Here is a 17,245-nt window from a genome sequence, read left to right on the forward strand (position 1 = left end):
TTGTGACAATTCTGTTTTTGCTTTGTCAGTATGGTGTATGGAGTGTAGATTGATGTGGAAAAAAAGTAATTTAAAGCAGTTTAACATAAGGCAGCAACATAACAAAACGTGAAAAAAAATGAAGGGGTATGAATACTTTCGCAAGGCACTGTACATCAAGGGTCAAATCAAATATAAATGGCACATTAAAGTTAAAAGTTACACACTTTTTTTGTGTGTGCGCTGTACAGGTCTGGTATATAGAATGTTTTTGCTCAGGTGGCCGAAATGTCCGCCCAATAAAGAAAAGTTTTGCTCAGCAAGAAAAAAATTTAGATGGAGCATTGGTTATAAATATACGCTCAATTGTAACCATACTAAAAATGCATAACCGTCAGTACTCAGTTCAATTAGGTTTTCTCTGTCCCCCTCTCTTTGTGTGATTGTACAGGTGGACGATAAGTTACGGCGGTACCTGGCAGAAGCCATCGCCTGCTGCTGTACGTGGGGGAGTAATTGTGTATCATTTGGGGAGGCTGGAGCTGTAGCCCCACTGGTGCACTACCTTCACTCAAAAGACCCTTTGGTGCACCAAGCGACAGCCCGGGCTCTGTTTGAGCTGTCTAAAGACCCTAACAACTGCATCACAATGCACGAAAATGGAGTGGTCAAGGTACTGATCGGACTGCGTGTTAGTTTTATATATTTGCATACCAGTCACCTGCTTATACATAATTTTTTTTGCATTGCTAGCTGATAAAACTTTTCCAACTTTCTCCAAAATACAAGCAGTGTTGGCACACCGCAGCTTGCAACATGTGAAAACATCGCTAATAAGCTTTGAATTGATGTATTTCAAACTATTTTTGAGCAATGAGGGCAGTAAAACAAGGCATGTTTTCTTTTCTTTTCTTTTTTTTGAAGAGGTGAGGGGTTGATGGTTTGGGGGGTGGAAGTTAGAGCATTTTCTAACTGTCATGGGAATTCAGTAGAGCAAACATCAGTGTATACTGAGCTTCGCTCCGCCACCCCCCAGTTATCCCCTGTGCCCTAGCATCCCAGGGCTGCTGAGCATTGAAAGGCTGTTGCGCAGGGAACAGTTGCTCAGCAAGCTGCTGGGAAGAAGGAGCAGAATGTGACTGTGGCATGACTTTGGCCAGGACAGACTGGTCTGGGGTGACAGAACACTGCTGGGATACTTTCTGAGTGGCAGGTTCTGGAATCCACCCAATATGCTGCTCAAATTAAAAGATACACTCTATGTTAGACAAAAATGCCTTACATGGTCTTTAAAACTTTCCATAATAATTGCTCAATTTACAAATAACTAAACGGATTTATGTGTTAGGTGTGATGTGGGTTTTATTGTAGCTCTTGCAGGGTTATTTAGGGAAAACTGCTCCCCGCTAATGCCAAAAATCAAGCATTTCAAGATGTGGCTGTTAGAGTGACAGGTCTAGACTGCAGAAGCTCAAAAGAAACCTAATGCATTTTATTATTGAACTCTATAATGTCACCTAGTGATTAGCATAACCCTTAAACAAACTATTCCACTCTCAGAAAAATTTGAAAAAATTTTACTTTTAGGGGTACGATAGCTTGTCCCTGGGGCATTACCCTTAAAGGGACATATTTTACCTTATTTTTCAATAAAAGATTCCTAGTAGTAACTTACGGGTATATATAACTACTCTAAGGTACAAATATGCACCTTTTAGGGTTGCATAAGGGTACTGCCTCAGTGACTAGATGTTGCACCTCTAAATGTGCTATGTTTGGACTTTTTTCTGACACTGAAAGTCTAAGAAGTCTTTTATAGACTAAACCAGCATCCTACATTTACTCAGACTGGGCTAAACATAGACTCAAGATGCTCTCTACCTGTTGACTGTGCTTGCAGGTAACACTAGTGAACTATGTATTCTTCAATAAATGATGTATGACATTTTATTTCTGCCATGTACACTTTAATTCCATTGGGGGGGAAAAAAACTTGTTTTGCCAATATTCAAATGTAACCACATTTTACTTTCCCAATGAGATTTTCACATGAGAAAACTGTTTGAGAGCTCGTACATACAGTTAAAAAGCTTCCCCCACACCCCCAATAACAACTGGATATAAATTATGAGAGTGGTTGTCGTGTTGCAGCCAAATATTTTTTCCCATGTTCCTTTAATGGTGTGCTGTAGTATGATATGCTGGTGCAGTGAATGTGGTTCAGCTCAGCCCATAATTGGAGGCTGGACTGAACTTTGGGTGTTCCAAAAGAGTAATGTCCAATTTGCAAAAGTCGTTAAGGCGAATGTTTTTTTGCCTGGTTCAAGCAATGACAAAAACTGGACAGCTCTGTGTTGTGTCTGTGTGAATGCTTGTGTCTGCATGTGTTGCGCTATCCAGCCTTCAATTGCGCCCTCATTACATCTTTAACTTGTTCTCACTGACATATTTGCTGCCTCCACGTGAACAACCACAAGCACAATTGTCATTTAAAACAATATTTCCTATCATTGTAAATGGGTTTCGAGAGATATTTTATCAGGGAATGATGTCTGCGCTGCAGTCTAATTTATTAAGGGGTGTAAAACTCAAGTCTGCCTCTTGCTATTATTGCAATCGTATTTCAGAGTCAGAAGCTCTTTTACACCCAACAGCTTAGAGCTGTAATGATTTCCTCCGCTCTCTCTCCCTTTCCCGCTTTGCATGCTGTGCCCTCTCAGGCTTATGTTCTGTCTGTAACTTTGCAGCTCGGCGTTCTTAATGGTGTAGAACTCAGTCCCCCAAGCTTTAGCAGAGGAAATTAAGCATTGAGAAGAAAGTATTTTACACTGGAAAATACATTAGAGATGGTCTCTGCATCCTCCAGCCTCTCCAAATTCTGCCTTTTTACACAATTTATTTAAACTCAAAAAACAACTTTTAATATCCCATTTGAATATTTCATATGAAAGAGCATTTTAAATTGGTTCTGAAACAAAAGCCTTTTATGATTTTACAAGTGTGCTACACCTCAAAAAACAGATGTTGTATGAAAGTTCAGCCCACTTGGGAACTACTATGGCTGGGGCTGCTGATCTCTGAAAAATACAGACACATTGTCTATGAACACCATTCAACATGCTGTCCGTATGAGCGTCCTGTAGCCTGAGGTAATTAAACACACACTGTTTGATTTGACATGTACGCTCAGTATCTTACAGCTTTCATTCGGGTGTTCCTCGTTGTGTCTGATGCTCAGAAATCTCTTTTCATCCAGTCTCTCTTTCCCTCCAGCACACCGCCACAGCTTTGCAGATTGTTTGTTGAAACCATAAATCCTTGCAGACAGCTTTAGCCAGATTTTTCTATTAAAGAACTCCTTTCATAGGCAAAAATACCTTTGCGAGACAAATTACAAAATATGAACTGTAATTATCAGCCATTTTCATCTGAGAGGATTCCAGCTGGTGCGAGTTGCCAGATCCTGGTATGTTTTGTGCGGCTTAGACTGTATTTTTTTGTGGACTGTGAACCTGCGCAGTCCTCTGATGTTGCTTCTGTTTTCCCTTTTGTCCTGTTTATGTGTTCAAAACAAACCAGTATGCGTGCAAATGTGCTTATATAAGCAAAATATGAAGGAGAGATGTAAAAAGAGCATGATTTAGCCTTGACCTGTAGAAATATTCCATACGTTTCATTTTAGTCATGGTCTGTGTGTAGCAGGTTGAAGCTGCTGTGGATATTTCAAGCAGATGACGTCCTTATACACACTCAGGCTATTCAGTCTTCCTCCAGTCTCTCTTTCTCTCTCTCTCGCTGAGCTCTCTGATCTGGCTACTGTAGCATGTGTCTGAAGTTTGGACTGTTTTATGTCTTGAAACAGCATGACTCGACCCTCTGTTTCATCTGAGGTGAGGAATGCAGGGTATCTCAGGTGTGAGAGTAGAAAAGGGTTTAAGAGATGTGTGTAGATTACATGAAAAGCCTTAAAAGACTGTATTTTTTTTCTTAGCATGTTTATTGAAGCATAAGTATAAAAAACAGGAGGGAGAGCCTGGAAAAGAATAAAACAAAGATTAAGCAAATAGACTAATAGAATAATTTCAACCTGAGAGAGCAGATAAAATAGATATATAGCTATATATTGAAAAAAAAAAAAAAATAAATTAAAAAAACACTCAATATTACAAGGAAGACATGGAAATAAAAGCTAATTCAAAATATTAAATACTATAATAGTATTTACTATTATAGTATTTAATATTATATAATACTATATAAATGATACAAGCATAACACTTTTTCAGACTGATTCAAACAGGTAACTTGTCTTTTTGAACTTTAAAAGAAACTGCTGATTAGAGTAGTTACTTTTGAGACTAAACTGGTCTCACTTTTTGATTCACAAAAAAAAGCATGAGAGACATTTTTTCAGGATTGTATGTTTTTGATTCACTAAAAAGCACCAGTTCATACAAGTCATGAATCGTGAATCAGATTACACTGATCGTGTTGTGTGTTTTTGTGTGCAGCTCACAAGAACAGTTCAATAGGACATTTAGAACACAAGCCATTTAGAACTGTGTTCTAGTCGCTCAATGAATGAAGGAAACTGGTATATGTAATAAAGAGGTAAAGAAAACGGGTGAGGGTAGAGGATGAGAACAAGGTGAGGGGGGTGGACGGGGGCTTTTACTGAGATTTAAACCTCTCCTCAGGAAACGGCAGCTTGCCGCTTCTGCACTTAACACCACAACACCTACATTCGTGACATGGCATGTGTGTGCAAGCGTGCGTACATGTGTGAGAACTTATGTGCATGTGCTTGTGCTGAAAGAGAAGCCTGGGAAAACATGTTTTTGCTCTACCTTCCCGGAGGTCAGGATCCTCCCGCTCTTGCGGTGTATAAGACAGAAGAAAGTCTTAAAGACTCTCATTCATTTTTCAAACATAAGGCAAGTTATCATGTTACTGAGGTTTGGGAGTATTTAACAAGTGGGCTATTATAGTCTGTTCAGGAACCAGCTGGGAGAGTTGAGAGAGGCAGGGGTAGACAGAGAGCAATGCTTATCTGAGGCTCCGCTCCAGGCCCTAGGAGCCCCTGTTTGGCCACGGCTGAATAACACTCTATGAGCTCTGGCAAACGGTGGCTGACCCTGTCGCAGGCATCCTCTGACTGCTCACAAAAGCAGCTTGTGTGAACGTGCTGGCATGTTGCTGCAGCCTCGTGTTTGCATCCGTTCGCCTCTTCGAGGTGTTTTGGGATCTATTTTAAAAAAGGCAAATCCAGCTGAATGTGATAACTGATTCATTCATGTGCTGGAGATAGACTGCTAAAATTATGTGAAAAACTTGGAAGCAATTTTAACAAATAAAGACTCTAGAAGAGGAGAGATGCTATCGAAGCTGTTGTTTTCTCAGTTTTTGTGCATGTCAGTTCAGTTCAGGAATCCGGTGGAGCTCAGAGAGAGAACATTAGTCTTTCCATCTGTTTATTCTTCGTTATTTAACTTTTAGCAGGGAATTTTGGGAATGTCTTGCCTCTCTGTGCCTTGGCTTAATGTTGTCTATAAACTTGGTGAATGTATAACATGAAAAGAGTTCAAACTTAGCCTTACAGTAACACACTTTATACTGACTGAGACATTTTAGCCATTAATAGATCTCAAATCTACAAACACTGACACAGTTTTAGACAGGATTTTAAAGGGTTAGTTCACCCAAAAATGAAAATTCTGTCATTAATTACTCACCCTCATGTCTGTTCAGATCAAATCACAACAATGTAGGAGACAGATCCGGTGGATATTCTCCAAAATGGCACCAGGGTGATGTGGAGGAGACGAAACATTATATTGGTACAATACATTACCAGCCAATATTAGAGATATATATATATTTTTCAATTTCAGTCAATATTGGGTATTGTCATCTAATGCTCTCCCAACGAAAAACAACACTCTCTCAACGTCATCATTTACTCACCCCATGTCATTCCAAACCCATAAGACTTCGCTGATCTTCAGAAAACAAAGGAATATATTCTCATCATCATTTTTGTCCATCTATTTAAATTCTGTGCAACCAAAATGTTCACACTTCAAAAAGTACAAAAAGACATTATGGATTAGACATAATCTAAATAAATCAAGCAGTTTAATCCGAGACATTCACCTTGTATGACTAACAGATTTAATTTAGTATTTTATTCACATTGATCACACATAGATCACACACATAGAGCATATAAAATATGGTAATCATTGGGACAGAATTTTGAAATTGAATAAGTGAACAGACTGAGTTGACTCTTTAATGTAGTTATTAATTTATTTATTTGAGTATATTTGTGACAACATACTCATATCCTGCCTTTAAAGGGGTCATATGACGTTTTGTGAATTTGTGTAATGAAATGTGTTTATGCGGTTTAAGGTTAAAAAAACATTATTTTCCACACACTGTACATTATTGTTTCTCCTCTATGCCCCGCCTTTCTGAAAAGCGCGGCAGCGGCAACAATACTACAGCGAGAATCAAAGTTACGCCTTCTTTCTTTGCGTAATCATTTGGGCAGTGTTATGCAAATCTTCCCACACAGTGAAATAGACATGTGGGGGCGTGTTTAAACAAGGCGTTTTAGGAGGGCGTGGACAAGTCTTAACTTTTATAAAGAATATCTCTTTGGATTTGAGACTTTACGTGGACGAGTCTTAACTTTTATAAAGAATATCTCTTTGGGTTTGAGACTTTAGTCTTTACAACTTTAGGTATCTTATCTATTCACGAACAGCTTGTAACACTCCAAAGAGAAAGGAAAACTTGAAATCGCATCATATGACCCCTTTAAGCATTCAGAGTCAAAAAGATCCATGGTTCTTGAGAGTTTGACCATGGCCTGCATGATAAAGTAAAACTTCTAGCTTAAATGTGTTGGCATAAACTGGATGAAGCTCAATGAATGACCTCCTGTTGGTACTGCAGTGAGGGACACACACTGTCCAAACAGATTTAGACTGCCCGTTGTGCCAGTGTGTTTGCCCGCGGTTTGTTTATTTAGATTTAAGAACACAACTCACCACTAATCTTTCTGTCTGTCTTTCTCTCCCTCCCTCGACAGAAAGATAACAGTTTTATACTATGTTGTATAACTTAACCACAGTGTGGCATTGGCACAAACTCTACCCCTTAGGTTCACTTTGTGTGACAGTACACACTAAAAAATGCTGGGTTAAATACAACCCAGTGCTGGGTAAAATAGGGACAAACCCAGCAATTGGGCTGTTTTGACCCAGCGGTTGTGTTAAATGTTTAACCCAACCTTCTGGGTAGTAACCCAACCGCTGGGTCAAAACAACCCAATTGCTGGGTTTGTCCCTATTTTGCCCAGCACTGGGTTGTATTTAACCCAGCATTGTTTAGAGTGTATAATGAGTAACTCTCATTGTACAAAGTTTTTAATATATAGTCAGAATGTTCCAGAAAGTGGTCTTTTTTTAGAGTCAGAGAGCCTGTTGTTGAGAGAATGGATCAAAAGAAGCGGGTTACACAAAGCTGAAGTGGAGGGATCTGATATGACCTTTGATCTGATGGAGGGCGCTGCCAAATTGTGGTTTAGTACATGGCCAAATGTTCAGGGCTCTACAGCAGTCAATGCTTTATGGACAAGAGGAGAATTGATAAACAATTAATCTATTCATTACAGTAAGAAACATAATTCCGCTAATATACTCACTCACACACAAACTGACATATTCTCACGTTCTACCTCTTATCTTACCTCTTATGCTCTCTCAGTGCAACTAAACACACCGATATGTGAGTTAATGAGCCGGCGCAGTGCTGCTGCCATCCAGTAGGCAGCGGGCCTTGGCAGCCCCAGGAGCTGTAAACTCCTCTGGCAAAAATCTGCAGTGTGCAAACAGTTGCATTTATAGCTTAATAACAGATTAGATGTCTCCTTCAAGCCCCAGGAAAGAACTGCTGTAAGAGGCCTTCGTGAATGACTGTTATTGTAGCTGTGCGGTTTTTGTTCTGTCTAATGAAAGGAGAATGTTGGCCAGCGTTATCATTTCATGTTGTGATGGCTGTTTCTGACATGTTCCTCCTCTTTGCAGCTCCTGCTCATCATGATCGGATCCACGGATGTGATTCTACAGGAGGCAGCAGCCAGCTGTGTGGCCAACATTCGATGCCTGGCGCTGGCCAATGACAAAGCTAAAAATGGGTAAAAGTGACCACATCTTCCTTTCAATCTCACCCGCAGTGGTCAACAAATGAGTTAACTTACCCACTCAATGAGTATAAATGGATCAGCTGTGATGACCGATGGGTGTTTATTTAATAAAAGGAAGCATTTAGCCAAAGCTAAACATGTCATTAATTAATTCGTTGGAGTCTACAACCCTGGCTCACCCTTGTCTCAGCCTTTTCCCGCAATTTCCTCATTGCAGCATCTAATTTAACAATAACAATAAACGCTTTCTTCTCCTATGTGTGTACACGCCAAATGTTCCACAGTTTGCATTCTCTGAAGTGGTTTAGAGCATGAATACAACACATTCATGAATTCAACAGGTACTGTTGTCCACACGTCTGAGTAACAGGCACATCTGGTGATGTGACTTTTGTTTAAAAAGTTCATGCAACCCTGTAATTGAAGACTGCTTACTGATTAAAGCAGAAGCACTCACCATATTTTCTTCCCCTCTCTTTCTTCTTTCGTTCTCAGATGGTCTCACATGCTCATGGACACAATAGTTATTCAGACCTTGTGAAGAGCACATACACAAACATTTAAAGAAAACACACTCTCACACATGGTTTCAACCAGACAAAGACAGTCCCATTTATGTGAAAAAATTGCTCATAAATTCAATCAACGGTGACTTGAATGGGCACAATGATTGGAGAACAGGTCCCTTCTGCACTATGAGTAAATATGATTTTGTGCATAATTGACGTGCAGCAGCTCCCTGATGAGATGGAGTATTTTGCGTTATTATTTGTTATTGAAAAAATATGGTGACGGCTCCTCTCAATGTCCTCATTAATTTTGCCTGTTAAAAGTAGGAGTGTGTATGAGGAAAATGAGACCACCTCAACAGTACAGCAGCAGCATGCCTTTTGCTCAGACAGCCCCATAAAATGCAATCCTTAAAAATAATCATGTTTTATATTATCGGCATCAATCCAATGTCCAGTACTTTCACTACCAGATATAATGAATGCAAAACAACAAAACAAGCAAAGATACAATTACGCAAACTTGTGGAACAAACAGTGGAAATGTGTCATATAGTGACTATATAGTGTCAATGCTGCACTGTAAAAAGTGAAAGTATGCAGTTATTATATTGAGATATTATTTTACCTGATCTGAACCTGATTCTTAACTTTAGTTTGTATAACCTACTGTAGTGTAGATAGGTTTAGTCAACTATCCTTATTCTTATGACTAAAATAAAATCAGTTCATTTAGATAGTACCGCTTGAAGCAACATGGGTTTGTCTAAATGGTCCTGTTATTATAAATATGTGAAGATACATATTTTGCCTGTCAACCTCAGTTGTGAACAAGATTCCTCATACACAGCCATCATTTTCATTATATATTACTGTGTTGACCTTTTGCAGAGCATCAGAATAGATAGGACAGAATGTTATTAGTATGTTGAGCAACAAAAGTAAATGGTTTACAGGCACAAGGTTGGATATTCTCAGTTTTATGGGAGCGAGGCAAAAAGTGGAAGTTGTATAATCATCATAATAATTTGTTATTATAGCAATATATTATTTTTGTTGTTATTATATATGAATAAATATATTAATATATTATTATAATATTATAATAAAATATTTTATAATATGTTTGCATTTGATAAATATGTCCTGCAGTCATTGTAGATATAAAATGAATAGTCCCCCAAAGCTGCCGTCTTTTAGCGAATTTCACAGTTTTTAAGCTAAAATATTACATAATATTAAATAAATTAAACATTCATTATTAGCTTTTTGTGAAAATTACTTTGTTTCTTTGAAGGACTACAGAGAAGAGCCTCTGGTTAGCAAACTGTCAAACACAGAGAAATGGTGCTGCTTTAGCCTTGTGATGTCCAGTGCTTATGTTTTAAATTCATTTGTTTCTATGAGCTACAGAAAATGTGGAAATGAATTCAAAACAAATTCGAAATCATATCATTGGATCTGAAGGCATTGCAGTAATTATTACATTGACAGCTTAAGTGAAGTTTTATAATACCCGCCTAAAACACTTGTGATGATAACCAACTACCCAGTGCAATATCTCTGCTCACACCATGAAATAAATCACAATTGCAGTTTTCTACATTATTTAAATATGTGAAGTAGGAGACAAACGGAACTGAATATTTGAATGTTGAATCAATATCGCACTTGATTACAGCTGATTTCCTGTGGCTCCACATTTGTCATACTTGATTCTCCTGTGTTGAGTCTATTATGTATGGTTAAGTGCAGTTTACTTCAGCAGACTATAAACCAAGAGACTCTAAATCAGAATCATTGTCTTCTGAGTATACGACTCTGATCACCGAAAATAAATAAGGCCTTTCTAAACCCAAGCAGTGCAGATGTTACAACCGCTACCCTTCTTTTTTTACTTCCCCTCTTCATCCATCTTTGTCTCTCTCTGTTTCTCTCTCTGAGGTTGATGACTAGTAGGACATGCCTAACTAACATCATTAAACAAATGTTGCATGTTTGACTGAAGGACAGGAATTTATGGGATGGTGAGTTGAGTACAGAGGACATGTTTAAGTCATTGGGATGAGAATTAGTGCTCTAGTGTCTGTCTTCCTGCCCTGTCAGCTCAAAAGTGCAGACCGTTCTCAACCGCACCACCTCAGCCTGTTTAAACCTCAGTTCACTTCTTATCCAGCCATACTTTTGTTTTTTAAAATGATGATAGCTACCTGAGATCTTAAATGAGAGCCACAATGGATCTCAAAGCTTTTGAAAGCGCTTTAAAAGAATGCCGTTGTTTATTCACTTCAGCAAACGTCTTGTGGATCTGTTGTTTGATCAAGGATATTTTTCAAAGCTAATGAGGGGTTTTGTCACCACACACACACACACATACACACACACACACACACACACACACACACACATATTAGCTGAGCCCTTAATATCTGGAAGTCAGTGGGGAGGGAAATACGCTGAGAAATGTTGCGATCATGCTTCACCTAAACCTCCATCATGCCCTCACCGAGATATCTGACCTCATCACAACAACCAGGAACCGTTTCCTTATTAGATTTTGATTGAATTACATTGAATGCAGTCTCATTTCTATAAAATCATAATTCAGTGTGTTTACTTAAGGTCGTGGTGGGATGGAGAGATGTAATGCAAGCACGATGTGCTGTTTTTGGGAAAATGAAACGCTTCTGTTTGAAAATGGAGGGTTCCCGCAGCTCCCTAGGCAGTGGGGTTAGAATATTTCATAAAGAAACTAATGACTAGTCAAATTTTCTTCCAAATATCAGAAGTGGCTTTGCCTTCCCTGAAGAGGACAAGAGAGGTGTGCTTTAATATAAAGTGAAATCGGGAGCAGAGCATCATGGCCGTTAGAATACTCGGGAAGTGCATGCTGACTTATTGCACAGACCAAAATTCTCCATGCTCAATTCACTAGCTATTTTTTTTGTTTGTTTTACACACATACACATACTAGTTTGCTCAGTACTTTGCAACAAAGTGTTAGGTTTCTGTTCTTTTGTGGTCACAAACCCTCAAAATGTAATACGCTCTCAAAGGTTAAATATGTCTTGTAATGCCTTTGCATAACTAGATGGTTTTGGTTTGCTCACTCACTCTCTCCTTATTGCTCCAGTTCCCTCCCTCTGTCTTTTTTTCTCTTAAATGGTTTAACTGCCTCAAATGAATTCTGACGTTCCCATCCATAAAGTGTAAATAACTAGCTGGCTTAACAATAAATAAACAGAGAAATGAGTGTGCAAATACCACAGTGTCTGGGTCGGCTTTCAGACCTGTCCCCTATAAAGAGCTCAACGACTTTAATAAAGACTGCATTGGTGCTGACAGGCTATGGCTAAGGCTAAGGCTTACAGTAACATACTTTTTGGAGTACACAGATTTAGTACAATAGGAAAACTCACCTGTAGTATGCTATCAACCAGGGGCATAGGAATTACCTGAAAATGGCAGCAGGTGGTGATAAATCCCATAAGCCTCTCTTCAAAATAAGGCAGTTTTAAAGAACTTCATCATTATTCAAGCATTTTTAGGAACTTAAAAATAGAACTAAAAAGTGTGGTTGCGCATGAGCGATTACTTTCTTAAAAGGTCAGAGATTAAAAACTTGTTAAATGTTACCAAAGTGTAAATTGTTTTCATCTGTTTAACAGCGTTAAATGAAAAAAAAAAAAAAAGACTTATTTTTGTTGATGTCTTATCTCAGCTAAATTGCATATTGTCAATTGCTTGTCTTGTCTTACGCTAATGCCGGGAGACTGTTGGGTTCATGCATATTACTCACGTCTGTATTTGCTCAAACTGAATGATTCAGTTACTCACTCATAAAGACAGTGTCTGCATCCGAATATGCATACTTCCGTAATATACAGTAGGCAAAAAAAGTCAAAGAGTTGTTGGCAAAAAGTCCCCGCATGATTCTGGCAAGTTTCTAAAGTGCACATCTAAAAGTGGACACTTAACTATCCCATGACACCACAGGAGAGAATTTGTGGCTGGCACAATGGCACGTGGCCGCATCACCACCTCGGGTGTGCATTATGTTCTAATAATTCAACGGCCCATCGTCAATTATTCATTATATTATTTAAAAATTACACTAGTGAATGAGTCTGATAAGACAATATGATAGCAACCTGATATGTGTATATACTAGGTATACCTTACCTACCTCCCACACACACATCAAACACTTATATATAAGGTCTACAGCAGCACAGACGTTCCCCATCCTGGGTTCTAAACCTGCCTGGGAGGCTTGTGGCTTTGGACCAAGAATGATATTATCCTTGACTTTTCATCAGGATGTGTTCATCAAGCTCTCAGCACCCAACATGGGTGAGAGAAAGAGAGAGGAGGTTAAGACCGAGACAGAAAATACAGACAGAGGGAGTACAGCAGCAGGCCAACTGCTGATGATTATCAGATTTTTTTTTTCTGCTCATATAGTGTGTTCGAGACTGTGTAATGGGAGCTTTTTGCTTTGGATTTTTACACAGCAGGAGAAGGTGGTGGTAACTGATCGGACCAGATATATCAAACTGCTGCCAATCATCCTTATGTGCCACAATCTTTTATGGTTTTTATGTATTTGATGTATTGCTACTAGTTGCTTATAATGCTATCTGTAAATCACATAATGGCAGCATGTCTAAATGTGCTCCATGTAATGTTATATTGAAGTTCCTTTGTTCTCCTGAAATCTAAAATAAACCCTGCGCTGTCAGCATGCACAAAAGATTCTTAATATGAGGTCACGATGCGTCCAACCTCGATACACCAACCGCACGAATAAGCAGCCACTTCAAAAAAGGAACAGTATTACCCCTGAAAACAGTGCAACCTGAAAAGATAACAGCGTGCCAAAACACAGAGCCAGGCGACCCGGTAGATTACTAAACAAAACACAACATGCATACTTCACAGGCATTGATGTATTTTAGGAAACCGTCTTTAAAAGAAAAACGCTGCTTGAGATAGAAAGGTGAGGTGGGAAAAAATGAACCAACAGCTCAACACACAATTATTCTTCAAGACATTGTGTTTGCCAGCTTGAAAGACACTAGTGCCATTCAGACTGGACACCGTAATGGCCTTAAGTATGTGGGGAAGTGTGGAAAAGCTGCTGAGAGTATACATACTGTGGCTGGTGCTTTAAATGTTTAAGGTAATTTGAAAAACACTGATTGAATCACTTTTATCTAAATGTGCTCCATGTAATGTTATATTGAAGTTCCTTTGTTCTCCTGAAATCTAAAATAAACCCTGCGCTGTCAGCATGCACAAAAGATTCTTAATATGAGGTCACGATGCGTCCAACCTCGATACACCAACCGCACGAATAAGCAGCCACTTCAAAAAAGGAACAGTATTACCTCTGAAAACAGTGCAACCTGAAAAGATAACAGCGTGCCAAAACACAGAGCCAGGCGACCCGGTAGATTACTAAACAAAACACAACATGCATACTTCACAGGCATTGATGTATTTTAGGAAACCGTCTTTAAAAGAAAAACGCTGCTTGAGATAGAAAGGTGAGGTGGGAAAAAATGAACCAACAGCTCAACACACAATTATTCTTCAAGACATTGTGTTTGCCAGCTTGAAAGACACTAGTGCCATTCAGACTGGACACCGTAATGGCCTTAAGTATGTGGGGAAGTGTGGAAAAGCTGCTGAGAGTATACATACTGTGGCTGGTGCTTTAAATGTTTAAGGTAATTTGAAAAACACTGATTGAATCACTTTTAACAATCTCTAATGGGTGTAATTGTTCAACAGTTTATATTTTCCACAAGGCCCAATGATTTTAACAAATCTTGTCTGTGGCTTTCTTTAAGTGGCCCCAACAGTACCTTCAGTGGCTGTTCAGCTCCTATTTAAGGCTCGTGGCCGGTGTGAAAATGCTGGTTTAAATGAGGGACAGACTGTATTAATGATACCACAAAAGGGATTTGAGATTTTAATGAGAAGACATGTTGACAACCGAGGTAATGTCAGGAAATTACAACTACGGCAAAAGAACTACTGCGTTTAATTTAGAGCAGTTCCATTACTCTTCGGTTCGCCATGTTGGAAACAGTGAGAAACATGGTTGGATTTCGTCTAGCCCTAACACATCCTGAAAGCTCCAGCGGTGTGGCATTTAGTTGAATAAAGCATCTTAGTTTTCCATCAAACTTGTGTCTATGCTGTAAGTGTGGTTTTGGTTTGTTCTTCATAAAAACTTAATTGTTGTTTTACGCAGATGCTGTTGCGGTAACTTGGCGAATAAAACACAAATATGTTGCTCCAGCAGAAAAGGAAATAAAACAGTAATGAAGAACACTTGGGTTCATTGCTTACAGGTTTAGTAAAAGATTTTCTGTCAGATTTTCTCTTTGCAAGCCAACCTGCCTCTTTAACTTTAAAATAAAGGTTCCAAAAGGGGGTTTCGCAGCGATTCAACATTAGAACAATTTTGGGTTCCGCAAAGAATCGTACAATGAACAGTTCTTAAAAGAACCATTTTTTCTTAGTGTGAACAACGTTTTAATCCAGAACCTTTTTTCTATAAATAGAATGTTTTGTGCAAAGGAAAGGTTCCATGGATGTTAAAGGGTGGGTGTTTCTAGAACCATTCATGCCAATAAAGAACCTTTATTTTTAAGAGTGTGCTGTCAAAGTATAGGTAGTTAGAGATACCATCGACAGGTCTTTCCAAGGACAAACACAAAAGCTCTTCGGTTCTCTCCCGAGTTTTTCCTTGCCCACTGATGCCCCATGGAGCTCCCTTGCGACAACTTGGTACAAATAAACCTGACTAGATCTTAAATAAGACACTTGGTCTGGCAGACACCCAAAGCACCAGGGCAGTTTACTGGTGAAGTGCATTTAAGGGTCATTACACTTTCAGCAAGGCTTCACAGCGCACATTATCTCTCCCTCTGACCACACCACAGCAGTGGGCATCCCACAAAATGAAGTACACCACAAAGTAATGTGACTACCTGGCCAGGGGCATGTGGTTACCCTGGAGATGCTACTGTTAGAGTAAACCTGTGGGCACCTACATGTGGTAAGCTCCTGGTAGACGAGACGGTAAGAGAAAAGACATCATTCCAGTGGTCGAGCAGCACTGTCTTTTTCTCTCCAAGGACTGCCTTCACGAGGGGAATGAGTCACCCGGCTGATGTCCGGGAGTGTTTGTTCATTAAATAGGTAAAAATACACCCAAATAAAAGGAACACGCCAATTATGCGGGGCTTAAAGAGCGCACATGTGCCTCCGAGTTTAGACACTTCACCTCCAAACACTACCCTGGATAAACCCGAAAGACACAGTCAATGGCATTCAGTACGACGCGTAAATCGTGTAATTTGGGAAAATGAGAGGGTACCAGAATCACATCGATGCTCGCGAGGGAACTCACGCGAGCAGCGTTTCCTCAGCACGCTACGTCTCCCGATAAAGCATCGCACATGGCGTTGATATAATTCATTTGTTTATATATTGGTTTATAGAGGTTCTTAAGCGAACTGGAATAAAAGTAATTGTAGACTTCGGTAACCATGTCTGGAAAAGAATTCGGTTGTTCAATGAGGTGATTCCGCTCTCAAAATGTTAAGACAATAAAAATGAGGTCTCGAGGGATTTTCTGTCCTCGAGCGGTAAGCGTTCTTGGTGAACGAGAGGAACCCACGTTATTACAGGGAAACCAACTTTATTGTTAAACGATAGCATGCGATTTGATATTATGTATGATATGAAATGGAACTTAGATTACATTAGGATAGTCAGAACACGTATTTTGACGATAACCAATCACGATATCTAGAACAGATAAGTATCTTTATCAGGGCCCATATAGCAAAAACGTATTTTATTTTAGTGGGGTAGCCTATATGATGTAACAGGATGTTACTTGACATGAATTTACTTATTGTATGTAGCCTAAGTAGTGGATTTATAAACTAATGTGTATGCTAATATGGAATCAGTATAACATATAACAGCTTAACCTATATCAAAATAACAGAGTTACAGACAAATAAAAAAAAAAGATAAATTCTGGTACACGTCTATAATACATTTATGGCATTGTGCTTCTTAACATTAGTATATTAGTCTCTTCTCCTCACGCCTAAATCTAAATGACTTATTTCCCCACTTGACTGCAATTTATCCATTCATTTGTCAAAATTGTGACTGTTTTGCACATCAGACTCAGGTGAAGCTGCTTCTGATAAACTGCGTCCAATGACACCAACTCTGGCTGATTTTAGTAACTCTATAGGATACAACTCTCATGCAGTCGGGTGATGGACGCGTTCCAGACGTGAACCCACACAAGGGAATACACTTGCACTGGATGTCTCCCGGTAGCCTCCCCCTGCAGGCCGGCGAAACCGGCATAAAACAATTACTGTATGTTCGCCGTCTGAGCCGCTTAGATGGGAAACACGAGACGACTCGTGTATTCATGTTCCCGGGCGCGCCTGAATAAAGCACAGAGGCGAAAGCGGTTCGTGTGGTTTGCGCACAGGAT

The 17,245-nt window shown here is 39.3% G+C and overlaps 1 protein-coding gene across 1 annotated transcript in view; it reads left to right on the top strand.

Moving 5' to 3' along the window:
- Positions 1 to 8,555, top strand: part of LOC107665855 (armadillo repeat-containing protein 4-like) — a 66,201-nt gene extending 57,646 nt beyond the window's left edge. Inside the window, exons 19-20 of the mRNA XM_016456913.1 lie at positions 431 to 652; positions 8,076 to 8,555. Of these exons, the coding sequence (XP_016312399.1) occupies positions 431 to 652; positions 8,076 to 8,189 (336 nt within the window). The 3' untranslated portion in view covers positions 8,190 to 8,555. The remainder of the gene's footprint in view (positions 1 to 430; positions 653 to 8,075) is intronic.
- Positions 8,556 to 17,245: the final 8,690 nt, after the last annotated feature.

The sequence above is a fragment of the Sinocyclocheilus anshuiensis genome, unplaced genomic scaffold, assembly GCF_001515605.1.
Source record: "Sinocyclocheilus anshuiensis isolate Anshui unplaced genomic scaffold, SAMN03320099.WGS_v1.1 scaffold647, whole genome shotgun sequence".
Lineage (NCBI taxonomy): Eukaryota > Metazoa > Chordata > Actinopteri > Cypriniformes > Cyprinidae > Sinocyclocheilus > Sinocyclocheilus anshuiensis.